Source organism: Onychostoma macrolepis, chromosome 06 (genome assembly GCF_012432095.1).
Source record: "Onychostoma macrolepis isolate SWU-2019 chromosome 06, ASM1243209v1, whole genome shotgun sequence".
In the NCBI taxonomy this organism is placed as follows: Eukaryota; Metazoa; Chordata; class Actinopteri; order Cypriniformes; family Cyprinidae; genus Onychostoma; species Onychostoma macrolepis.
In genome coordinates this window covers 13,883,499-13,910,587 of record NC_081160.1, presented here as the reverse complement: position 1 = coordinate 13,910,587, position 27,089 = coordinate 13,883,499, and the positions used below count along the sequence as shown (strand labels likewise).

The window sequence follows — 27,089 nt, the reverse complement described above, 5'->3', positions numbered from 1 at the left end:
CATGACTGTCAGCTCTTCGTGACTGGTCATCCATGTTCCATGTCCATCAGTCTTATCTAGCTTAAGTAAAAATCATGTGTGGATGTTACAGACAGTACTCCAAATTAAACAGGAGAACCTACTGATTCAGATGATACCATTACTGTCATGTAACATCCGTTACCAAATTGTCCTTCACAGACCAACCTAAAATATGAAGCCTTCTAAATCATAAAATTATGGTCCTCTGTTCTTCAAATAATTTATGCTAAATGTACTGCTAAAATTACAAGTGGCCCATAATAACCTTTAGCAGTTTCCTGAAGTATTTCCTGCTGGAAGAAAGGTCATTGATTCCATGTGTAATTAGGTTAGCATTTAACACTGGATTAATTATTGCTGAGACGTATCAGCTGCCAACATGAGATAAAGCTAAGCGTGGCGCCAAACATGTCATACAGCATGCCAGAAGATGTCAAAGTCAGGGGTCACACTTTTAGGATTAATTGTCAGAACTCAATGTGATGCATGGAGGCAAACTCACAGTATGGATTTTTGATGCTCTTCCAGGTGGCCTGCTGTATGGGATCTTAATTCTCATCAAACAACAAAATAATGTATCATAGATTAAAGGACAAGTAATTAACTATAAAAAAATAAATAAAAATAAATCCATGTGATATGCATAAATATGCACAAAAACATGCAGCAAGAAAGTGTGTCAGGCTGAGAGTCAGGCCTATCTGTAACCACACACACACACTCAAGAACCTTTATTAGACCTCTGTGGATAATTTAGAATAAGGGCAGTGAAGTCACTAAGCAAGTTAGTTAACCTATACATCAAAAGGCAATTAGACTCCATAAACATTCCAAATCTAATTGTACTTAAATTATAATTTAATTAAAATGTTAATAGTTCTCTAATTTTTCATTTAGCAACCACTTTGATCTAAAGCAACTTACAATAGAAGGACAATAGCAATCAAAGCAACACAAGAGCAACAATATGTAATTGCTGTGACAAGTCTTGGACAGTCTAACACAGTATATGCAAATTATATATATATATATATATATATATATAATAAATAAAATGAATAAAAAGTAGATAGAATAGAAATAGAATAGAGAGTACTAGTAGTGTTAGAGGGTCAAGTTTTTAAACAATAAATAAAAAGAAAACAAGTATAGAATAGAGGGTAAGAGGGTCAAGTTTTTTTTATAATAAATAAAAAGAAAACCAGTATACAACAGAAATAGAATAGTGTTACAGGGTCAAGGTTTTTTAATGAATAAAAAGAAAACAAGTAGATAGAATAGAAATAGAACAGACAGTGCTAGTGTAGGGACAAGTGTAGATGGAAATTCACACTCTAAGTTTAATACTCTATAATGTGTATTCAGAATGTGTGTGGAATCAGGGGACAGAATTAGAAATTCAGAGGAATGGAGGCATGAGGGGATTGGTCAGCAAATGAGTCAAATAATAAGTTAGCTAGTAGTATTATAAGTATTATAATAATATAAAGTGTTCAAAGATTCTGAAAGTGTCCCCTAAAAACTGTGCTTGTACAAAACATCTCTGTTCAAAGTTGGACCATAATTAATTCAAATAGGCTAATGAATGAATGAAATAGGCCTATACCTGTAAATATATATTGTGAATATCTATCTGTAACCAGAAGAGAAATTCATGAATACCATATAAAATAAATTGTTGTCACGAATCTGGTCTGTGAACTTCCATTCATTCACCACCAGAGGTCACTCACTCACCACATTGACTTTCACACCACACAACACAATGGACTGCATTTCCCATTAGCCATCTCACTAATCACACACTCACCTGATCATTGCACTGATTACACAGCTGAAACCCATTGAACACTCTTTATAAGCCTTGGACTTTCTCTGCCTCACTGCCGAGTATTGTTTGCATTATCGCTGCCCTACAGAGCCTTGTTAGTTTTCCTAGTCTTGCTTTTTTCGGATTGTGTTTTCCCCTGACTGGACTCTCGCTCACGTTTTGGATTACCTCTTGTGTCAAGCCCCTTTGGATACTGTTCGCCGATCGTCGACCCACGCTTGTCTTTGTTTACTCTGTGTCGCCCATGTTATACCTGTTTGCCAATGTTTGACCCTGCCTGTACGACCACGTCTCTGCTCAATAAAAGCTCGCACATGGATCCACACGTCTCGTCAGTCCCGTTACAATTGTCAAATACTAAATACAGATTGTAGAACTAAAAACAAAAAAACCCTGTGCATTGTTTCTCAGTTTAATTTAGATAAATTTCAGATTAAAGTATAATTCACCAGGACTCACAAAAGTCTAATGACATCACAGATTCAGAGAAGTGGTCTTTTTCCATGAATGCTATTTGCTGAAGGGACTTACAAGTGAAATTGAGTGGAAACTGTAATAAACACCTTGACGTAGAGTCGATAGTTAAATAAAATGATGATAATGCTAAAATCATTCTTCAAAAAGTTCTACTCTACACAGATTTCCAGTCTTGCTTTTACCAACCAAATATTCAAACAACGATTTATAAGCAAACAGCGCCTTCTTGTGTACATTTGAAGAAACTGTATGATATTTGTAACGTTACACAAAAATGAATAAATAAATAAAAATAAATCTGCGCAGACACAACGCAACAAATTTTTGTTATTTTCAGCTTTTAAAAATATTATTATTACATTTATTTTTATATAAACTGTATTAGAACATTTGAACGTCGCATGAAAGAATGTACTTATTTAAATTAAACGTTTTCTACATATGGCCTAATGATATCAGTACATTCAAAATAAGAAACAATCGCATTTAGTTGTGTAATATTTTGTCTGTTGACAACTCCTAGTTCATTGGGTGATTCATGACTGCGCGTAGTGTGGAGCGTCGAAGTTTCGTTTCTGCGCCTAGTTAAGTTTCGTTTTCGCTAAGGGCGCAGCAGCAGTTGAGTGTTTTGTCAGTGATCGCTGTTAACTCGGACGTGTCACAATGGCGGAAAACATGTCTCTACTGGGTCTTGAGGACGAGTTGACATGTAGTATCTGTTTATGTCTATTCGAGAACCCGGTGAGTTTAATCTGTGGACACAGTTTCTGCGCCAACTGTCTCGAAGCGACTTGGAACGACAGGATTTCATCTCTGTCCTGCCCTCACTGCCGAATGGCGTTTCCCAACAAACCTGAACTAAAGAAGAACACCGTCCTCAGCGCGGTGCTGGACGCCTATAGAATAAAAGCAGGTGTCTCTGAACCCGCCAAGGAACATTTTGAGGTGATAAAGAAAGATCCAGATGAGATCAAATGTGATAACTGCATGGAAGCCAAAGCCGTCAAAACTTGTCTGACGTGTATGGCGTCTTATTGTGAGGATCATGTCAGGCCTCACCGGGAGAATGCCATTTTTCGGGCACATCAACTGTCTGATCCGCTGCCAGATCTGATGGAGCGTCTCTGTTCGGATCATGGCAAACTGATGGAGTTCTACTGCAATCAGCACCAGAGTTGCATTTGCAGTACCTGTCTGCAGGACATGCATAAAGGCTGCGAGTTTATCACGGCAGATGAGCGACGCTTCAAACAAAAGGTAGGACCTATTTGTAAACCTGAATGTAGAAACAGATGTGAACAAATATGATAGATAATCCTGTTAAGTGCTTTTACTGTAGCATAATCTACTCAAATAATATCAAACGAGCAAGAACGCAGTTGTTGTGCCCAATTCTGACCCCCTGCCAAATTGTTACCCAAATTATTAAATCGCTACCTGCAGAGGCGTCATGCCCATTCAAAGTGAGGGGGCACGTGCCCCCTCAGATTTTTGAGCCAAGTGGATTTTGAATGCAGCTTCCAAAAGACCAAAAATAGCTGGTTAATTTTTTTAAAATATTTGACACAATCACACCAGCGTGATTAGAACGTTCAGCGCATCATATCATCAGCTGCTAAATTCAACTGTGTTCGCTGGCTGACGTTGAGTAGTGATGGCGGGTCGTTCTTGAACGATTCGTTCTTTTTGAACGAATCTTTAATGTGACTCGGGAAGAACGAGTCGTCTCAGGGAGTGATTCGTTCAGTCGCGCATGCGCAACATCCTATAGGTTCTGTAATGGAATTAGTTCACCTGTTTCGAGTCTTCGGGTTTGAGTCGTTCGTTCATCACGTGACAGCCTCATACACTAACCTAAGCAGTCAGAGCCGGAAAGAGAATTGATTCGTTCACCTCCCGAGTCTTCGGGTTTGAGTCGTTCGTTCTTTTGTCACGTGACGTGACAGCTTTGGGCAGATAAATTAGTTAATTTACAACCTTCCTTACAAACGGGTGCATAGTCATTATTATTATTATTATTATTATTATTATTATTTACTCGTACAGTTATGTGATGCATTTCTGGTCTCAAATTATTGCTTTTAATTTCTGTCATGATGGTTCTTTTCCATAAAACTGAATGTAGTAATAAAGATAATAGAGTTGGTTATGTTTTAATTTAATTTTTTTTTTTTGAGTCTAATCTTCATAAAATACAATACCTTGTTGTATTTATGTCTTTTGAGTTAACCCTTTAGATTATACTGTAGTGTTACTGACTATACTTTTGTAACATATGACACTTTAGACATTAACACTGTGTACACACTCTTGAATTGTTTTTTATTGTTTATTTTTGTGCCAGAAAAAGCTTTAGCAAAGAGGATAACTATTCCAAAATGAATTAAAACAATTTAAATAAAAAATACAAGAAAATTAAAATATACTAAAGCCACAGAGCCAGATCATAACCTTAATATTTTAAACTAACATTAATCATTCATATTCAAAATGTTATTTGCTTTCACTTTATGTCATTGTGTCCTTTTTGACCAATCTTCTTATACAAATAGTAGACCAATATGTCAAGTCTGCCTAGGAAAAACAATTATACCAGCAAAGTCAAAATTGGAGTAAAAATGAACAAACTATAAGTGCTTTGTAATTTTAGGCTTGTATTTTTTTTTATTATATAGTTATATTATATGTTTATTGATAGACAAAGACAGTGAAAGGACAAATCAATCAATATTTTATTTATAACAGGGTTTTATTTATTTATAAAATAACACAGATCCTCAAGAAACCGTAACAAAAACATAGTGACAGAAGTGAACAGACCATTTTTATTTCTAGGAAAATGCTTATTACACATATTTTGATAATTTTATGATAATTCTTAAATATGATCCAACATACAAAAAATACAGTTTTACTTTATAGTATTTTAATGATCCGGCAAGTGGTCACGTGACAAAAGAACGAACGACTCAAACCCGAAGACTCGGGAGGTGAACGAATCAATTCTCTTTCCGGCTCTGACTGCATTGGTTAGTGTATGAGGCTGTCACGTGATGAACGAACGACTCAAACCCGAAGACTTGTCAGATAAGAGGTGAGGTGAGCTAATCAAGACCCAGGTAAACAATGAATTAATCTTTTCTGTTTCTTATAGCATTATAGTTTGTATTGTTTGTAGTGTGATCAACGTTTGCATAAGTAGTAGATGTGTTAAGGAAGTAGCACGTAACATTTTAATTATATTTTGCTAAAATGAACGAAATGACTCGAAAAAAGATTCGTTCATTTTGCTGAACGAGACTCAAAGGTCCGAGTCAGTAAAATGATCCGAACTTCCCATCACTAGCGTTGAGCCAGATACAGACGCCTTTGTACAGCACTGCGCATTATAACCAATCACACACGATGCTGTTGAGCTTATGGATGCAATGACCAATCAGAGGTGTTCAGATGAGTCATAGCTAAAATGCTAATATATTCTTCACTGGCTTGCTGACTGAATACCTCTTTCTGGCAAATTCTGGTCAGAAACAACAAAGTGCAAATGTGTGTACGAATCTGTAAGATATTAATTTTATAGTGTAAACAGCTTCAGTGATTTTAATGGGAGTTTTTGAGAGTGCTTGAACTCTAGACTGTCAGTGAAAATGTTCTTTGCTCTCTTTCTGTACAATGAAATTGTTATGATTAGTAGCCTAAAGGCCAATTCACACCGCACAGACAAACGCCAACAAACTCCAACAAACAAGTTGGCTCAAGTTGGCTGTTGGATTTAGAATCTTATGAAAAATAACGGTCATGTTCACACTGCACCAACAGACACCGACCAACTCGCACTGACTGGGGAGAAAATGGATGATCCTATATCTATAAGCATGTTCAGTCGGGTCAAAACAAACTCCAACCAACGCCAACAGGGGTAACACACTGATTCAACAAACTCCAACAGACTAGTTTGTTGGAGTTTGTTGGCGTTTGTCTGTGCGGTGTGAATTGGCCTTAACTTGCAATCAGCAATCAGCAATTCAGAAGTTATTACAAACACTCAATAGTGATTGATAGTGACATTCAAGTAGAAGTGTTGTATTAATCTCATTAATTGTCATGTGTAGCTTAAAGCTAATTGTAATTTCTCCGTTACCCATATATGGTTATATGTCATTATGTATTTTATCAAATCACATAAGTTTGTAAGAAACTGTTTAATTTTCCAAAAAGATTTTTAATTATAGTAGTATAATGTACCACATGCTGCTCAGAGGGATATGGGTGGGATGTAATGCCAGAGTAAAGTACAGCCACAACTTACACAACAGTGTTCAGATCATCTTTTTTCCTGACAAAATCAATATAATGCAATATTTCTATCTGCTGAATGTAAGCTTTTCCATATTCCAAGCATGCCTGCTGCACTGGGAACATCACATGCATGTGCGAGTCATGAAAATTATGAAAGTAAATCTAGGAATTATTTGATTGTTGGATTGTAAATCAGCGCGTTGAGGCATCAAGAGTAACTAAGTAGTTTTATGGAAAGTAACTGTAATATTACTACTGAAATCTTATTAGTAATTAGTTACACTACTAGTTACTGCCAAAAGTAATATTATTACAGTAACTAAGTTACTAGTAACTAGTTACTGCCCAACACTGGTCGTATTAAAAATATGTTATGGTATGACACCCATAAACCGACAGGATTTAAAGCATAGTTAATAGATTACATTATTAGGTTACTTTGACCATCGCCCACTATCAACATAATCTATAAAGGTGAGAATCAAGATATTTTATGACATAGTTAATGCGTTTGGGAATGTTTCGAATAAAAAGGAAAAAATAAATAAAACACAAGTGCTGTTGTGGCTGCTGTGTGTCACATGACGACCCCACACACACACAAACACATCTCGTGCCTCCTCACAAATAATGAGTGCATGACGCCCCTGGCTACCTGATTCCCTAATCCTAACCCCTCCCCCACACCTACTCCTAAACCTACCAATACTAGGGCTAACAATCAGAATTGACCAAAACGGTTATTTGTATAGCTCTTTTATACAACACAGATTGTTTCAAATTAGCTTCGTTTTACAGAAGGCAGTTGTCATTATTCAACTTAATTTAGGAAGTGTTGATTCAGTTTAGTTCAATAACATTGTCAGTGCTGCAGTCCACCAATTATAAAACAAATTAAATTCGGTTAGTAGATAATATCATGAGTAAAAAAGTAAACAAGTTCAATGTTGATTCAGTTTAGTTCAATGACAGAGGATGTTGCAAAGTTAATCAAATATTAAATTAATTATTTAAAGCAGCTCTAGAATTTTCAGCTCAATGAAGTCCATTGTTGATACAGTTCAGTTCAATAACTGTTGTCAATGTAGCAAAATTAATCAATTATGGAACAGCTTCAAAGGCAGTTTAACAGAATACAACACTGTTATTAGTTTATGTATATTATTTTTTGATATATTATATAGCATATTTTAAAAACTTTTTCAAATATAAAATGTATGTTTATTTGCAACCGTTATGCTAACAACAATAAAAAGACTATTGCCATTTAAACAGCGACATCTGCTGACGCACACCGTGCTGCGTTGTCAAGGGAACAGCTGAAGATAATGAGGAAATTAAGCTCCTTTCACCAAGTGCTTTCCAAAGGACTACATAATGACACGCACGTGCCCTGCTCACTCCAAAGTCCCCACTCCAAGGGGATAGGGATGATCACTTTCATTTGGACCTGCCCGTGAACCGTTCGCTACACGAAACGCGTACCGTTATACCCCTAATGTGTATATATATCTTAGACATACTGACTTAAACTGACTCTAAGCAAAATAACATAAGCATAGTGTCCAATGATTATAAGATTTGCTTGTTTGTTTTAAGGGTTTGTATTATTTGATATGTAAACAGTTAGTAGGATTGTGTGGTTTTAAACATACGGCAATGAAGGGATTCCCTAAAATTGTTGTTATTCTTAACTTTTTTAGACTGACCTGACTGACAAGCTCAACGTCCTTGATGTCAAAACTGACAAGAATCAGCAGGTTATCACACAGATGAAGGAGCAACAAATCAAATTAAAGGTTCGGAAATGTTTATTTTTCTTTTGGACTCTTTAACAGAATCAGATGAAGGTACTGTAAGAGATGACAAGATGTGCATATATGTCAGCGTGTGGAGCTTTCATTTCCTTTGGTTTTGCTTTCCCAGGACCAAGCTGCAACCCGCAAACGTATTCTTGAGGCAGAATACAGGCAGATTAGAGAAATGATTGACCGAGATGAGAAAGAAGCCATGCTTACTATCGATAAGGAACAGGAGAAAGGTCAGAGCAAACTGGTCTCCTTGATAAAGAAATTTAATGAGAACGTCGAGAAGATGAGTAGGACCAAATCTGAGATCAACATTCTGCTGGACCAGTCGCAGTCACTAGCATTCTTAAAGGTGATGCAGAGATTATGTGACCAAATGTTGAAATACGTTTTTCATTTTTAGTACTGTTATTTGTGCCCTAGATGTATATATGATTAAATATTGTGTGTGAAGCCCAGTGCTGGTCTAGGATCTCTAACAAAAAGTAAAAATCAATTCAAGATACATAGATTTTATGGTTGTATTCTTGACTTTACCAATCTCTGTCACAGGCCTCCGTGGATTTGCCCGCTGTGGTAAATTTTGAGCCCCATAACCCTCGTATGAATGTGGAAAGTAAAGAGGTGATAGCTTATCATTCCTCTGCAGTTGCACTGAAGGAGTGGATCACCAAATTAATGGAGCAGCCATTAGAAAAGAGAATCTTTGTACTTAAACCAGGTGTGTAAGTGCAGAGCTTGCAGCATGTCTTGATGCTTGTTTACAGTAACACCACACATAGTCATAGTGCATGCTAAGAGTTCTGATATACATATGTTTTTACAGAGGTTGAGAAATCTGTTCTTGGCGCAGGTGAGATTGTGTTTTGAAATAAATGGTGTGGAAATCTGGGACATACTAATACTAATATACATATTTTTTCTTTTTTTCTTTTTTCCCTCTTCAGAACATTTGGCCAGTTCTCGATTTTTCATTTTTATTTATTTATTTACATTTAAGTTACCTTGATTCAAGTAACATTCTCTATACTAACCATCTAGTTAAAGAAAGTTCTATTCCAAGTGTACCACACATTAAGGTCCCGCTCAGTGAGCGTTTTGTGTGCTGTTTATGTGCCCTGGGGGCCTCACGTTTTAGCCACCTGCTGTGCCTTGCGTTTTGTAGGAGTGCCCCGAACGCCCAATTTCATTTGCATTTTTTTTCCATTTTCCATTCGAATGAATGGAGATAGTTGTGGTGATGGAAGTTAACTGTAGCTTAGAACGTCCGGAGACTGCAATGATGGAGGAGAAACTTGTGGTGACTGTCACAGGTTACCCGAAGCTGACTTCACGAACCGCAACTACCATTATGTTTAAAGTTTCTGCTAATATGACTGTTTACTTAACAGCAAATCAAAGATTCTAGTGCGTTCGCGCTATAATCTTTGTTTAGACTGACAGGACAGCTGATTCAGTGGTTGGCTAGCAGTATAAAACACCGCAGTGCACTGCGCAGTATGTTTCCCCATGCGTTTTTCAAACTTGAAAATGCGTTCTCCCTTATCGCGGCCTATGTTGTCAACGTGATATAAATGTAAAACGAATCATTTGTTAGATATCTTTTTTACAGTAAAGATGCATGAAATATGAAAGCACTTATTGTACAAGCTTGTCTTAAACGTATGTTAAGAAATAATACAAGAGAAATGCTAAAAAAATCTCACAATTCAAGGCAATTCAAATTCAAAATCACTAAAAGTGTAAGACCAGTAGACTATTTCATGCAAACATGAAATATCAGACATGGTTTTTTACAGGTTTTTGCATTCCACTGCTCAGTTTTTTCTATATAAACATGCGCTTGATGGACGCATTTGACCATTGCACTCGTATCTCTTGTAGCGCCTTGTTGTGCATGAAACGGCATTCTAAAAACACAGTGCTCGAGTTATAAGAAGTTCAGCTTCCATCTCCTTGCATTTTTTTTCCTATTCCACTGCCCCTGTCATATCTTTTTCAACGCAAAAGCACAATCTGTGTGAATAGCATCTAGACATATGTTCAGCTTTCAGTTTATCACACGTGAGCAGTTAATCACGTGCACCTTCATGCGGTTGGATCATTGTTTTCTGGTAATACATTTGGTAATATTTCTATTTACAGTTGTGATATTGTATTTAAAGTTCCTTGATTTGTAAAAAGTTAAATTGTGGCAAAACAATTTTATCAATTAAATTCAAATTAATTAATAAAATCTGAAAAATCACCCAGCCATAGGGCTTTATTCTTAATAAAACTGCTGCCAGAAGTTTTGAACCACTTCTCTAATCCTCTAGGTCTAGGAAACCAATTCCCAGTAATCCCAAGTGAGATTCCCGCCCTCCTGCCAAATCCAAGAGAAATGTGTAAGTAGTAACTCCCATGCAACTGAATGGGCTTTTGTTGCCTCTTGATTCAGTATAACCTAAACCCATCCATTCATCACTATCTTTTTAAAATAATTTTTCTCCCAATGTTTCAGGGTAGTTGCATGAAATTGGTGCCTTTTCCAATTGGAAAAATTAAAAAATAAAATGTTTAACATTTTTTTTAAATATCCATGAAATGAAGACACCTTAAAATGACAGGGAATTGTTTTGTGCCATCTTAAGCTATGCAATTTATTATTTTACAACTATTTTTCTACCTCATGTTTTGGTATTTTTGTCAGCCCTGTTACAGACACAAGCGTTACTATATACTATAGTTTAATTAGAACTATGTGATGTTTTTACATATATGAGCAGTATTTTAGTCCTTCTTTTCACTGGGATTGTTTCAAATTTTGGAGGGTGACCACGTCAATTAAGAAAAATATATATTTTTTTACAAGAGAGATATTAAAAAAGGACTTGGTCCAAAATAAAATATAGTTACAGTTACAATAAAAAAAAATTGGAGGGCTGTATCAAATATCATCTTTAAAATATTTATGAAATTAATGACAATAACAGGATTGACGCCATAGTCACAGGTTCTTGGTCTTTCTGTGATCATCTAAAACCAGACCAAGATCTTGATGCTGAAATTTGGTTTTACTTTCTTGAACATTGCGAGACTGAGGCGAGGGTTTGCGGTCATCTTGCTGCTCTTGTTTGTAATTAAATTTACATGTATGCATTATTGACAGTGAGTTATGGGGAAAAAAAGAAATCTTATCCCAGTCATTAACAACAATAGTATTAGTAACCATACCAACAATACTAACTAAAAATGTAACTGATGCTCATATGCCGCTGAATGATATAGGCATTAGCTCAATAATAAACCCAGGGTGACTTTTAAAATGTGTGAATATTGCACAGACAATCTTTAAAAACAGGGTGACACCTAATCTATGTCATCCCTGTTACCCACGGCAAAACCTGTTACTCTGAAAAGTAACAGGGCTGACAGTAACGGGTTTTACGATTTCAAACATATTTGCAAATTTCTAGCTAATAGTCAAGTTCACAAAAGCACATGCTGTACACTTTGAAAGGATGTTACTTGTAGATATTGATTATATTAAATGTAAAAAAAAAATGTTTAAATTTACATTTTAAAAATGGTAATAGTATTGACATTGCATGATGTCCCCCAGTCAAGCCTCATAAATCATCAAAAACAGAACATTATTTTACATTACAGTTATTTTACAAGGGTTTTTTTTGATGAAGGTAACAGGGCTGACATGAAATCAGGGGACACCAGTAAAATGATTTTTAATTTATATAAAAATGTACACTTGTGCTAAAAACATTGCTTAACAATGAAACTGTATTTAGAAGAATATGCAAATGTGATTTTTATATAATTTTGACTTTATTTTGCAAATTCAAAGTCCTGCTGAAAAAGAAAAATCATAGTGAGGGACAGGCCAAAAACCTTACCTTACCCTAACCAGCATAAATGCTATTTAAAGTATTTAAAATAATATGTAATTGACTTTAATTTGATGTAATATTGATGAAAGAATACATAATATTGCTGTTTTATTTGTTGTTATATTAATTCTATGTTTGATTATTTCTTAGGGATGCAAAAGGCACCGATTGCGAGGTATGACCCTACAGCACATTTGAGATCTCCCAGTCCAAGCCGTGGTCCCAAACCCAAGGCTTCAGGAACTAAACAGAAAAATTCCAGTTAGTCAACTGCTTATATATATATTTTTTTTAAATAATATTTTGGAGCCATGAACAACAATTAAAATATACACCTTCCTCTCATTGTTCCTATTTCTTGATAGGCAAGAATGCTAAAGATCAGAAGGATTACAAAGAGCGCCAAGACCAGAAGCCAAACAGTAAGTTTTGACTACCCCTTCATATGTTCATTATTTTACAACTGATTATTACTGTTTGTCTGATTACTGTTATGTGTGTTGAACATATTCACACCTAGTGACTGGATTAAAAAAGGAGGGGCCTGTGTTAGTTTCTTATGTTTCACATAGATTTTCTCAAATTGTTCTGAAAGTGGATGAAGTTAATATTTTTTTTAGAAATTATTCTAACATTATGTGTATATCCTCTTTGCCAGGATCTAGGAATCCCTCTAAAGGAGCAAATTCTGTGTTCTCCAAAAGCATGGAAAACTTGCTTGACATCACAGTTAAAACTGTAGACATACCTGACATAAGTATGTGGAAAAAGGTCTTCTTCAATCATGCCCTCCTAAACTGAATCTTTACTATAAGGAGTCTGTGCTCCAAAACTATACCATTTACTGTAATTCCAGAATTACTAATCTTGCTAATCTAGAAACAGAAAAGAAATATATCACACCAGGCATTTTTAAATTATTGAAAATCATGCAGGGGTGCAGGTCCCACACAACGAAGTAGTATTAATTAATGCATGTGTACTCTTCAAAAATGGCACTGATTGACACACTAAAACATATAGACTGATATATATATATATTTGTGTGTGTGTGTATGTATGTATGTATATATGTATGTATGTTGTACCTTTGAGCATGATCAGGTTGAGAGCTATAGTTCCACCCCACCAAGTTTGCAACCTGGTTTGCAAATGTTTGTTGAAACGGCAAATTGTTGAATTTTGTGGGTAGTGACAGAAGATCCAAAGTTGGCTAACAGTGCTATTAGGAAATACACCCCTGATTGGTTGGATTTGTTATACTAATGTATTAATAAAATGAGCAAACCTTTCATTCCCTTTGGAGGCAATACATTAGTGATTTCTGAAAGCTTTTTACTTCCTCTTTCTCTCATTACAGATTCACTTGCTATTTCACCAGCTGGGCTAAACTGGACTAAACGAAGTGACCTTCTTAAATGTGAGTTTGACATAGTTTAGATTTTATCCACTTGTTCATGTTCATCACCTTTTACATCTGTATGCTTGTTTCTTCTGTCTAGATGGCACTATCCTCAATTTTGATGTCAGAACAGCTCACAAGCGGATCTCGCTGTCTGAAAACAACACTAAAGCGACAGTCTCGGACGACGCAGCTCATTATCTAGATATTCCCCTTCGCTTTTCTGTCTGTTCCCAGGTGCTCTGCACCAAGGGTTTTTCTCAGGGCCGTCATTATTGGGAGATAAAAATGAGCAGTAACAACTTCTGCGGATTGGGGCTTGCATACGGAAGAATTGACCGCAAGGGTCCCTCTAGCCGTCTGGGGCGTAATGCAGACTCCTGGTGTGTGGAGTGGTTTAACGTGAAGCTTTCTGCATGGCACAACAGCATCGAGACGGTGTTGCAGAATCCCAACCCAAGCCGTGTGGGCGTCTTGCTGGACTGTGATCAGGGAAGTGCAACATTCTATACTGTGCAAGACCGGGCCTACCCTTTCCACACATTTGTCTTTCCTTTCACTGAGGCTGTGTATCCCGCTTTCTGGATCTTCTCAAATGGCTCTTCTGTCTCTTTGTGCAAGCTCAGCAATTGAAAGCATCTAAGTTGAACTGATATTCATTTTAATGAATTGATGTTTTGTTTATCTTTGGGACACACATTGAGATATTTTTAATATTATGTCATCTTCGTGTCCATTCAGTGAGTCCACACAACCAGATTGTTCAAGCTTCATGAAATCTTTGAAGGACTTTCAATAGATGGGCAAAAATAATTACGGTATATTAAAAATATCTTCATTTTTGTTCCAAAGATGATCAAAAGTCGTTTGAAACGACAGGAGCATGAGTAACAGATGACCGAATATTCATTTATGGGGTTTAATCAAGCCGTGTAATTTAGGTGTGATGTGCTAATTTAGGTGTGTTGCGACTGTACAGAATGCATAAAGCAGTTTTAATCTATAAATCTTCAGCAATGTCTTTTAATGTTGACCAAAAAAAAAAAATACTGTTGGATGGATGATATCTAAAGGCTAATGCAGTCCAACTGTCACTACAAAATAAACCTCAACAAAGTGAAGGGTTTGTATTGCATTTGCAATGATGACTCTTATCCTATTGTATGGCTACTTACCAAATAAAAGTAAATTAAATATTGATTTAGTCTAAAATTATTTAAGTAAGAACAACAAGACTGCAGAGTGATGCAAGAGACACTAGCTCAGCTATGCTGAAAATACTTAAGTTGAAAACAGGGCAAGACAACAGTCAGTTGAATTGTTTAGTGGTCATTATTCAAAAATATTTGACTTAATTGCTACAATTGACATCGTTGATCCAGAAAAGGAACATTTCAGTGTACGTATATGGTTTGCAAATGTTGACACATTAAATCTTACTTTGTTCTGTGAATTTTGTTATTTTTGCAGATTTTACTTGTGAGTTGTTTGAAGTGTTTAACTTCACATGATCACTTGACATTTGTTGGTTTTATCACATGGGCAAAGTCCATTGGCAGTGTGCTGCAGATGGAGTTGTATTGGTTCCTGATCAAAGTATCCTCGCTGGGTCCAGTCCATTTTTAAGCATGTGCAATTCTGTCAAACCAACAAGTGTTAAAAGTGTGTTAAATGTTAACAGTGAAAAGAAAAGTTTAGTAGGCATTTATTGTTTGCTTTATGCAATATTACAACTTTGGTTGATACATCAAGTATCATCAGAGTAACTGATTATTTAAAAAATGTAAATGAAAATATTGTACATTGTTGGGGAGCAAAATATACAGAAAATAAAATATCAGAATGATGCCAATAAAGGCATTACATGACCAAGTCTCATATAAGAATAAATATAACATCATCTAGATTCATTGTTCTTTCTCTCTCATCTTCCATTGTATTGATCACATTTGTGAAATTGTTATGGGATGACTTAATCCTGCTCCTGTAATGGTGATTGTTCATTTGTGCAGCTCACATTGTTTTCAGTGCTGAACAATAAAAAAAAAATTAACCAAATTTTTGACCAAGGAATTCTTTTATGTTCTAACTTAATGAAATGTTTGGCTCAATCGTCTCCAACTTGTAATAATGTTATCTGGGTATACAAACAAGCCTAGTTACACATTAAACAATGCCAGGAGCGGCAACTGTCAAATAAAAACTAGGCTTCATTCGAGTTTGAAAAACAAGTCGAAGCCATGGGTGTTATCCTCGTGTCATGTTTCTAGCGTACAGAGGTCAGTGCAAAATATTTTAACCTTCAGTATTCAATACAGAGAATCCCATTTCATCTAACACTCACAAACATTTAAAATGATAAACTATCAGTATTCCCAAGGAGAATAACAGTCATGTTTAAAACCCCTTTGACACGTTTAGAGCATATGTAAATAGAAAAAAAAAGTGCAATTACAGTTGTAAAGAAAAAATGTTTTCATCACAACTACTGCTTCAGTATTTATACACAAACATATTCGAAAAAGTAAGTTTTAATGACACTAATCAAAAAACATCACAATTTTGATTTTATCCTCTCTCAAGGTATAGAAGCATTCTAAACTTTTTAAATCAAACTAATACAGCCGTCTACATTTGGATGTACAACTGATACAGATCATTTAAAGGGAAAATATTCAGTCTTTGAGAAAAAAATTATATACTTTTGGTAAGACTCTTGTAAACCTTTTAGCTTCCAAAAAAAAAAAAAAAAAAATATATATATATCAAAATCTCCTTCAAAATTATGATAAATGGCTGCCATCTAGATAACAGTTCTCTTTAACAATCTATAAAATTGTTTCTGTAAAATCACTCTGAACATGAAATTAACTAAATCAAATTATAAACTTCTCAAATACATTACATCAGCAAAAAAGGTTTTAATGGATAATATGCCTAACTCCTGCAAAGAGAGGTGACGCTAGTTCAGGGAGAGTTACCATTAGGAAAGCCACAGATGTAGATAAAATTATATGAAACTTGTGACATTACATACTACCACTCCAAAAGCTGTCTTAGTTTTTCAAGACCATTACTGTTCTTATGCTAAAACTGCACTGAAATCAGAAAGATTTGGAAGAGTGGGACTAAAGAAAATACTCAGAAACCCTATTAGGGTGGTTATATTCTAGGCAAAGTCAAATTTACTTAAGCAGGATGCATAAAAAACATAAATCTCTATGGAAATGTGGAGACAATGAATAAAACAATAAAAGTGCTTGATAATCAGCGTATGCAAAAAACGAAATAAATAACGTTATCTTAATCCAGTGCTCTGAAACATTTTACTGCCATTTCATAAACTAAACCAATAACACACGTGGAATAGTTGCAAAATAATAAGATATCAATGGCATGCCCATTCACAATCTACTCTAGATTCAAGCGATGCAAAGGTGTTTCACAAAAGGAGTAACAAAACAAAGACCTAAACAAAATTATTGCACAGCTTCATCGACATATACAACTCAAATGCAAGATTTCTGCAGCGAGCTGTATTCTCACAGACCTATGGCACTCAAGATCAGTGCAAAACATTTGTGTCCAAGCAGCTTTGTTAGTAACATTCTCCACTGGACTGAATTTTCTTTTTTATGATTGCCTGAGCTCTGCTTACAGCTAAATATGATTCCATTGTGGACTAATTATCTAAAACCTGAGCCACTTCTCAGAGCTTCCGGGTAACACTCCCTGGGAGAAAAAAAAAAGGACTGTATGCACACAAATCTAGAAACCTATGTTTCTACAGAGATAGACATCTTGTGGACAGTTTGGGAACTGCAGGAGCTGTGCTTGAGAGAAAAAGGGGCTCTTAAACTCCCAGAAATAACTGCAGATGTTATTATTAGAACAGCACATGCACGTTATGTACATTTACATTTATGACGTCAGACATTTATCACATCAGGGTGTCTTCCTTTCATGCTGTGCTACCTTCTGGGGTGGAAATAGCACAGACAGAATGATTACAGCCTTACTAAGACACTGTCACAGTTTCCTGTGTGTTGCTAGCTGTGTCAATGTGATCGGCTGAGGGTTCTTCGGCCTCCGAGGCGCTGGAGTCATCATCATCTGTGTGTTCTGCACTGTGGTACAGCATGAGAGCCTGGGTCTTATGGGTAATGGTGATGGTGCATGGACCTTGCGCCCACGGCTCTCCATCCACCTGCATTGGCATCCGAGAACTCTTCAACACCAGCTACCACAAGAAAAAGCAAAGGCTAAAGAGTCACCTTTATTCATATAGTGCATTATGAAATACATATCATTTCAAAGCAGCTTTGCAGTATTAAATAGGAAAATAACAGAATCAGTGATGGAAACTTCTTCAAACGTGAAAAATATCCAATTCTGCTTTAAAGTAGATATAATTAATAGTTATTTAATTAATAGTCATTAATCAGCTCAATTCAGTTTAGTGTTGGTTCCAGTTCAATAAGAATGTTTATATTGTAAAATTTATCAAATTAAAGAAGGCAACAGTGTCGTTATTCAGCTCAAGTCAGTTCAATGTTGATTCAATCCTGTTCAATAACATGCTGCAAACACAACATGTTGCAAAATTCATCAATCTTGAAAAATTAAGGCTATAAAGCAACTCTACAGAAGACAAATGAGTCATCATCCAGCTCAATTCAGTTCCAAGATTTGTTCTCATCTAATATCGCCAACACCGATTTGTGGATTGCTATTATTCAGCAGAGAGGTCTGCACAGCATTAGATTGCATTACATTACATTTAATCATTTAGCAGACGCTTTTATCCAAAGTGCCTTACAAATGAGGACAATGGAAGCAATCAAAATCAACAAAAGAGCAATGATATGCATGTGCGATAAGTCTCAGTTAGCCTAATTCAGTACACGTAGCCAGGTTGTTGTTTTTTTATTATATAATAAAAAAAAAAGAAAACAGATAGAATCGAAAAAGAATAAAACAAGCTAGTGTTAGAGGCCTTTTTTTTTGTTGACTGTATAATAAATAAAAAGAAAACAAATACAAAAAGAATAGAGAAGCTATTGTTAGTTTTGTTTTTTAAAGAAAACAAGCAGTTAGTAAATTAATAGAGTGCAAGTCTAAAAGGGGCGTGTTTTTTTGATTTTTTAAAGAATAGAATTAGAATAGAGAGTGCTAGAGTTAGAGGGTCAAATAAAGATGGAATAGATGTGTTTTTAGTCGATTCTTGAAGATGGCTAATGACTCAGCTGCTCAGATTGAGTTGGGCAGGTCATTCCACCAGGAGGGAACATTAAACAGGCATTAAAGTTAGCGTCTTTTCCCAATTGTGATCCAAGTGAAAGTGCTTCTTGAATAAGAAAATAATGGGAGGGACTTGAATTTGTCTTTCAGAAATCCATTGGATAGTCAGATTTCTGTTGCTTGCTAATTACTGGTGTCACTTCATATGAGTGACAGGTTGCTGAAGGGACAGCATTGAGACTTGACTGGCTATTGGACAACCTTATTGCCTAGACCTGACACTGTAGACATGTCAAAAGGAAGGGACGTCATTGCAAGGGGATAGGCATGTTAAAGTATAGTTTAGTTTAGTTTGTCTGGCATTTTCAATTCATTTCTATGGAAGCTCACGTGTTGGCTTGTGAAAACACTGAGCATCCAAGAGTGTACAAAACTATGCAAATGAGCAGCATCTGTCTTGAAAATTTAAAAATATATAGATTGTGCTGGAGTGTCTGCTGGATTTTGTGCGTAAATCATATTGTTTACACATTGGATGCTTTGTAGTTATTACATATATTGTAGTTTTGACACTTTCGCTGTGATTACACTTCACAAGTTAATTAAATTGACATATATATGATTATATTGACTGTGTACTGAAAAGCAGATTAAACAAAGTTACTATAGACACACCCTAAAGTGGAGACGTTGTAGTGTTTTTGAGCGCCATGGAGCTAAACCATGACTCACACTTAAGCACCATTTAAGCTGTATGAATAAAGAACATTTGTATGTCTTACCCGTACTGTATGTGCCTGTCCCAGCCTCACAGGATTGGCCAGTTTCACCTGAATCTGTGCACAGTGGAATGAGCCATACACTCCCACCACCTCTAATAAACCATCATCAACACTAAAGAAAGAAAAAGGACATAAAGAAAATACTAATTAAACATGCAATATTTGCAAAGGTCCTTCTACTCTGATCCAGATCTATAGGACTGAAGTTTTATATAATTTGAACCTAATCTTGACAAGGTCAAGCCTGTATATTAGAGTATAGTACAGTAGAGTATATAAAGCATATAGTAGAGCGGTATTTGGATTCTCACCGTGTTGGAGGATAGGGTTCATCTCCCATTCCCTCCCACAGTCTACAGCCACCGCCCCAGTAGCCGATATTGCACACTATTATCCCCTCCAGACTGGGCAAAGTCACTTGTTCTCCATCCAGCTCCAGCTAAAGAAGCACAATTAAGCATTATCGAGCATTAAAACTATAATAATGCAGCATATGTGTGGCGAAAAAGAGGAACTCATATCTATTAGAAACAGGATTTTTCTATAGTTTATGCTTAAAAATACACTTTTGGTCAGAATTGTGGTATAGCGGTTACAGCACATTGATGCAGGTGACAATCTCAAAAACTGCATTTTGTGTTAAGCTTCATAGCATTAAAATACTTCCTCCCATTTCAGGTTTATGCACAAAAAATTTGAAACACTGCAGGGCTTTCAACATTGTTGGGTCTGCTGATGTCAGATTCTGTCACATAGCATTTGGTCTAACATGGTCTAATTGTTTGTATGAACAATGGTAGACAAGGCAATATTTGGGAAACCTGTTTAAAAAAAGTAATCATGTTCGCAATTCCATTTGGTGCTGCTCACGGTTCAGAAAAAAGTTAAAAAACCTGTAAAACCTGTTCTCACAAAAGCATCAGGAATCAGTCACCAAAAGTAACAATACAGAGCTGTTGCTTGAAGATTAGAGATATGCTGTGTTCCTATTCGCCTCCTTATACTATGCCCTAAAAGCATGTACTTTTTTTTTTTTTGAAGAAAAGGTACATACTTTTGAGTGTGTAACACAATAGTAGGCAAGCTTTGGGACATACTACTTCATCATAATTATGTCTAATTAACAGAGTGCTCTGTTGCTTAGTTATGTGCGTCCTGTCATCATTTAAACTGCCCTGTCAATCATCTTCTCACAGTTAACCACGCACATTTCGTTTAATTTAATTTCCAATGGTATTGGAGAGAAATGATCTTTCAGCTCTACTGCATAATACTGCATTTAAAAATGAATGACTGTATCTGTATAAAAGATCTCAATGTTGTTGCAGATGGAATATAACGCGGATAGCATTAAATAAATATTTTTTCACCTTACTCTACATGTCCATCGGCCTCACATATCCGCCATGTCTGTAGTTTTTTTAACACTTTTAATTCACTTTTGTAATTCTAATCTATTCCTCATCCAACACGCCATGGGTTGTGGGCAGTATTAGCTGTGTGCACGGATCTGGACTTTAAATTTCCACCAGAAATAGTAAACCATCTGGGTACCTTTGGGATACTATTTAGGATGGATAGTATGTGAATTGGGATGCAGCAATAGATTCTTAAGGCTAGAATACACTACACAATTGCCCCAATTTTCCCCTGATTTACAGTCCAAACAAGTTGATGCTAGTTGTCGAAAGTCAGAGCCAGTCCATAGATTTGAGTTCACAGATTTCATTGAAAATCACTGATCATTCATCAAAATTATTGATGATCACTGACTCCGATTGTTTAGCTTCAGACTACGATTCCATCCATTGATCCTCAGGCGTTTAGTGTATGATGGCCAGTTTTCCTCTATGGATGCGTTTTAAAATTTGTTTTGCGATTTTAAAAGTCATGTAGTGTATTCCAGGCTTTAGTATTTCATCATTATATCATAACAGACAACACAGCAATGAAGCAGGAAGTTCATGTCAAGGCTAAGGCTTCCAGAGAACACACTAATCATATGACGCCAACAACAACAAAGGAAACAATTAGAAAACACTATGCCCTTGAATCACTTGTCTCAGTAAGCAATGTGAAATGTTTACCTCAATCCTCTTATCCAGATCTTTACATTCTTGCACTAAACAATCTTTGGTACCATAGAGGAAGTACACTGCCTGTGAGAAAAGACAATTGTCAGCACTATCAGCCATGAATTTACAAAACACTTGTTTTTAATGAAAAGGGGAACCTAGCAGTGTGTTTAAACAGGAAAAGTTGTCTAATAGTCCTATTAGTAGTAGACAGATAAGTTTTTATAGGTACAGTGAACTTACTGCATTCATGTTTTATTGCAAAACACTTTAGCTGCTACTGAGGTGAGACAGTTAAGATTAGGGGCAGGTTTAGTGTGGTATGGTTAGGTTTAAGGGTGGGTTAAGGGGCAGGGGTATGGTATAGATGCATCTAACGAAATGAATTAAAGATGTAATTTTTTTAAATAAAAGGTGTACATTTATGTACACAATAAGTGCATTGTATCAAATGATTAATTTAAAAGCTAGTACATAGGAGTTATAGACATTTCATATAAAAAGGGTCCTTTTTTTATAATTGTGGATGTATAAATCAACTTCAGAGTCATGACATTTTCTCAGTTATATACAGCCTTTACACTTAAGAAATTATTTTGAAACAAGTAAAAGGAAATTAGATGGCTTTACAGATATAAATGTTTTTACATTGAAATATGCGGTTTATTCCACAATGAACAATGTTAGATGCTTTTTCGATTTAATCCCCTGAAATAAAAAATGAAAAGATGGACAGGAAACGCCTAAGACCTTATTGATGATTCGGCTGGAGAAAAAGGAGGGCGTTTTCTCTCTGTGCGCATGGAAGTTCAGTGCCATGAGAGCATCAGGACCCACTGAGAAATAATTATTCATGGACAACACCTGGCAAGAAAACAACTTAATGAATTAAATGTGCCACGACTGATTTAACAAATACTGTTTCATAGGATTTTATACTAATAAATTGGTCATGTTAAAATTTGCTTAGCAAACAAATCATTTCATTTGCATTCTGGGGCACATCTTCCTGCTGGTTGATCATATATTGTATGTACTGACCTTTGGCTTACGAAAATAGTTTCCTTTGGAGACAACTTGAACTTTCCACCTAACACATTAACAGCAGAAATACAAAATAAATCGAATGACAAAAGCCATTCCTCATAATTCAAAGACTTTACAGCACAGCCAGGGTCTTACCTGTCCATTTTGACTACCTCAGCCTCTAGAACATTCCTGAGCACCTGTTCTACTGGAATCTCTCCAGCATATCCTGCTCCCAATCCTAAAGAGTTTGATAAATCATTGCCTGTGCCCAACGGCAGGATAGTCACAAGAGGGATAAACTGATCCTGACCCTTTACAGAATGAGAGAGAGACAAACACAGACAATATTTTAATAACCCAAGAAACAACAAATGACAAATTTTAATGAAATAACACCACAAATGTGAATATAAGCATCACAATGATATTACAGATCCTACTAGCTAGGCCACATACTGTACATGAGTCTCTCTCTGTCATTTCAAATAAAAGCCTTTGTCACTTTTTTTATTTAAAAACACAAATGCTGCATTAAAGAATGGCAATAATGCAGTGACTCAAGATGGGGGGAAAAGCTTGGTTTACATCCACAACAACTGACTTTAATATAATGTATTACACTTTCAAGTCCACTCAACTATTCAGCTACAGCTCTCACCTTCAGCTTCATGGTATCAATGGCATCCAGAACCCAGCCTACTGTGCCATCTCCCCCGCACACTAAAACACGCACGCTGCCTGGGGGCAGAAGAGTACACAGCTGCAGGGCTTTAGAGGGAGGCAGCTCAGAGAGATCAAACACCTGAAAGAAAGAAAAAAAATGAAATAACTGAACTTCTTGTTTTAACCATTAGATAGTAGGAAGAATGTGATTTATCTTTCAAACAAAATAAAAAGAGCCAAGAGTGCATGGAAACAGAGAGAGACTGGCTGATTATGTGAATGTAAGCACAGAGCCAAATGACACCTGCACGGGGTTCAGGAGGGTACGAAATTCTCCCAGCAAAACTTCCCCCATGTTGTTGCCACTTCTTGTGTTTGCCAAGATCAGAACTGGAGTCCAGCCACTCCCACAGCCTGCAGCAAGCTGCATGCAAAAAAAAGAATAAAAAATTAACGATTAAACAATTGGTCAGGTTATTTTCATTATATTCATTTAGTCGACTGTGCAAGCATTGATCTATTTTGCACATTTTGCAACATTTCAAAACTCTTTTGTTTGTAATTTATTCACAGCTGTGTTTTTTCAAATGTTTATGCATCTTTTAATTTATATATTTGTTTGATCTATAAATACTGCTAATTTCAAATAAAAGCCTTTGTCACTTTTTTTTTTATTTAAAAACACAAATACTGCATTAAAGAATGGAAATAATGCAGTGACTCAAGATGCAAGTTGCATTTTTTCATACACAAGATGTTGAAAAAGTCAAAGATGTCAGTCTAAAACACTTTTACATATACAAAGCAATACATCTGACCGTCATTAATTACATTGCATTTTGATTAATGGTTAATCATTTTGTATACCTATAAATGTTCTGGTTTGATTATTATGTGTTTGTGTCAACAATAAAAACGACATTTATAAATGCCAAAATTACATTTGAAAAAGAAAAACTACACAAAATTATTTCTCCTTTAAAGTTCTGTCAATTATTCTCAACAGGTTACTACTAGTGTATATCATATACGTAAAAACAATCACAATGAACATGTACATCAGCCAGGAACTTACACTTACACAATAGTGTAAAAGTATGTAAAATGGGACATACTTAATGTTTCATACTTAATGTTCTCTACTAAAAATATTCATAAAGGTCTCATAATTTTGGCTAGCTGTACACGTTGGAAAAATGTACACTACATTTAAACTAGCACTAGAGATTATTATAAAAAAATTAATATAAATAAATTAGTATAAATAAACAGGCATTTTGTACCTCTGGTTTAAAACAGGAACGTCTCCTTTAAGACAAAAAAAAAAAAGTAGAAAACTAGTCACTTTGGCAGCTTGGTTTAAAAAAAAAGAAGCAGCTGTTTTTGGACCAATAACCTCTGTGCCCTGCTTAAAAGAAAAAAATGTTGTCTGTGTTTGTGTTTGTGGATGGATCCTCACCTTGCTGTACTCATCAGGGTGCCTTCGGCGGAGTTTGTTGACTTGATAGAGGTAATACGGAGGTATGATAACAGAACGGAACTCTCCAAGATCACACAAATCATCATTCAGACTAGAAAGGCAGTCATCATGCACTGTGGTCTGACACCATACACACCTATATATATTTCAAAATAAAAACAAAAAATGTGAGTGAGGGCACTTGGAACTGGTAGCTTGGTAGCTGTACTGACTGCAAACCCTCTGTAATAAAACTCATAGTAAGATTTCTTATTTTGCACATAATATATTCTTAATAAAGAAAAGGGCACAAATAATTTTAAATTAGTACTTCTTTTGGTTTGAGCCTCAGCAAAAGCGGATCTGGCACCAGTTTATCGCTACCTTTGACACTGACTCTTTAATCAAACCATGCTTTAGAAAGATTAAACACAAGAGAAAAGGACAGGCTTCTGGTTTGCTCTGTTTGTTCAACAGTCAGTGATGTATTTTAAAGTACCACAGCCTCAACAAAAATGGATTTCAACAGACGCTTTAAAGTTCTGTTCTAGGCTGTGTGCTCTCTGCTGCTATTGAATAGTGTCTATCCTTTTTGCTTTAAGTTAAGATGCAAAAACACTTGTCTGTTCTTTAACATTTTCTTGTAAATGTTGACTTCAGTAAATATTGTTAAAACTATGGAGGATCTATAAAGTGGGCATCAGTTCTTTTCAAAATATTTTGTTGTTGTTGTTTATAGTTAGAGATGGTATTTGTATTTTCTTTCTCAACTTAAAAAGTTCAAACCCATGCTAGAAGCTTGTTTTGTTTTGTTTGCCTTGTTCTTTCTTCAATACATAAATTAATTCTTATTTATTTTCACAAAACCGTTCATTAAATTTTGAAACCTGTAAAGTTGATCATGTGAAAGTGCAGTTGTTCTTTTTTCCTAAGTTGATTAAAACATGAAATATGAATATCATTTTTTCTTTTATCTGTTTCCCTTTCATATTCTCCTCAAATATGAGTTATTCAGTTATTCACTTTTGTCCAAAATTGTGGTACAAAGTTAGTATATCAAAATATATGACCGTTTTAGATCCTGATTTACGCTATTTTGCATCAGGAGGATAATTTGTGTTTTTCCTGTTATATCAATTCAGAAAGAAAAAAAGAAAGAAAGTTCATGTTTATATTAAATACCTGTTGTCGCAGAGTTTAGGTTGAGTCCCGCATTGCTGCTTGCACTCGGCACAGTAGCTGGCGAGGGGCACATTTCCCCTGACCCACTGATGGTAAAACCTCCCATCTGTCTGACTCTGGGTCATGATCTCCTTACATGAGAGGATGCGATCTGCCCTCTGTATGCACTCCTCATCCGCACATATGCCGCAGCAGTCACAGAACGCCCCCTGCAGGATGGGCTGAGAGCACACGCAGCAGTAGGTGGGCTTGTTGAACAGGTCTGTGTAGTGCCAGCCATGTTTGCTCTTTCGGAACAGATCTTTCAGCTGAACTTTGCGTTTGGGACGCTGGAAGCTGCACCACAGTGTGATTATCACTGGGACCAGAACAGCAACCATGGTCCAAAGGAGCAAGGTCCACTCTTCCCTCATCTCTTCAGTACTCTCCTCCATAGCCACAATTCTAATTTTACAGGAATTTTGTCATGCACAAGTCAGAGCAGATGAAAATAATCAGTGGTTGCCTGCGATCGTCATTAGTCAAGGTGTGGAAGTTTTAACGTCCCACAACGATCTTCTGTTTCTAACCCCATCCGAGCAGCACATCATTGCATAGCCAAGCAATGCACCAAACCTGAGTCACACTGATGTTACAGCACAGCCATCGTAAACACCTCCTTGCTTACGGCAGATAAATGCATTCACGTGTATGTTCTAGCTACATTTTGTTTTCAAGGGAAAGTTCCCGTCTTCATCTTTGTTATCCACGCATTTTAAAAGTGCATTGAAACCACTGGAATAACACAAAAAGCGATAAAAAACCTTACATGATTCATCTAGTTCAATACACGGAAACGGAAATGATGACGTAGGCTTATGACGGATCATGTTCAGTGACCAATAGGAGCGCAATACGTGAGACAGAATGAGAACCATAACATTTGCACGATTT

General features: G+C 36.0%; 2 protein-coding genes across 3 annotated transcripts; one reads left to right on the top strand and one right to left on the bottom strand.

Moving 5' to 3' along the window:
- Window positions 1-2,915: 2,915 nt before the first annotated feature.
- On the top strand, window positions 2,916-15,275 carry trim25 (tripartite motif containing 25). 2 transcript variants are annotated; one of them, XM_058778649.1, is made up of 10 exons: window positions 2,916-3,586; window positions 8,332-8,427; window positions 8,555-8,788; window positions 8,989-9,157; window positions 10,755-10,823; window positions 12,474-12,584; window positions 12,689-12,745; window positions 12,982-13,080; window positions 13,684-13,743; window positions 13,826-15,275. In XM_058778649.1, exons 1-10 carry the CDS (start codon window positions 2,993-2,995, stop codon window positions 14,356-14,358), a joined length of 2,022 nt encoding a protein of 673 aa, XP_058634632.1. In that variant the 5' UTR covers window positions 2,916-2,992; the 3' UTR covers window positions 14,359-15,275. The 2 variants fall into 2 exon arrangements, with proteins under 2 accessions (XP_058634632.1, XP_058634633.1); XM_058778650.1 differs by lacking the exon at window positions 12,982-13,080.
- Window positions 15,276-15,413: 138 nt separating this feature from the next.
- On the bottom strand, window positions 15,414-27,014 carry dgke (diacylglycerol kinase, epsilon). Its single transcript, XM_058778651.1, has 11 exons — window positions 26,157-27,014; window positions 24,975-25,131; window positions 23,820-23,939; window positions 23,511-23,654; window positions 23,006-23,163; window positions 22,865-22,913; window positions 22,574-22,687; window positions 21,836-21,907; window positions 20,060-20,187; window positions 19,749-19,860; window positions 15,414-17,965 (listed from the first exon to the last, which is right to left on the bottom strand). The coding sequence occupies exons 1-11, from the start codon at window positions 26,588-26,590 to the stop codon at window positions 17,744-17,746; spliced, it is 1,710 nt and encodes a 569-aa protein (XP_058634634.1). The 5' UTR covers window positions 26,591-27,014; the 3' UTR covers window positions 15,414-17,743.
- Between the last annotated feature and the right edge of the window lie 75 nt (window positions 27,015-27,089).

Bases quoted from the DNA above. Each gene is read 5' to 3' on its own strand.
- trim25 (XM_058778649.1), top strand. From the start codon at position 2,993: ATGGCGGAAAACATGTCTCTACTGGGTCTTGAGGACGAGTTGACATGT. The intron at 8,428-8,554 runs GTTCGGAAATGT...TTGCTTTCCCAG, and splicing joins AGCAACAAATCAAATTAAAG to GACCAAGCTGCAACCCGCAA. The intron at 10,824-12,473 runs GTAAGTAGTAAC...ATTATTTCTTAG, and splicing joins GCCAAATCCAAGAGAAATGT to GGATGCAAAAGGCACCGATT.
- dgke (XM_058778651.1), bottom strand. From the start codon at position 26,590: ATGGAGGAGAGTACTGAAGAGATGAGGGAAGAGTGGACCTTGCTCCTT. The intron at 22,914-23,005 runs GTAAGACCCTGG...TTAATGTGTTAG, and splicing joins GAGGTAGTCAAAATGGACAG to GTGGAAAGTTCAAGTTGTCT. The intron at 20,188-21,835 runs GTAAACATTTCA...GTGCTTCTTTAG, and splicing joins ATCTGGATAAGAGGATTGAG to CTGGAGCTGGATGGAGAACA.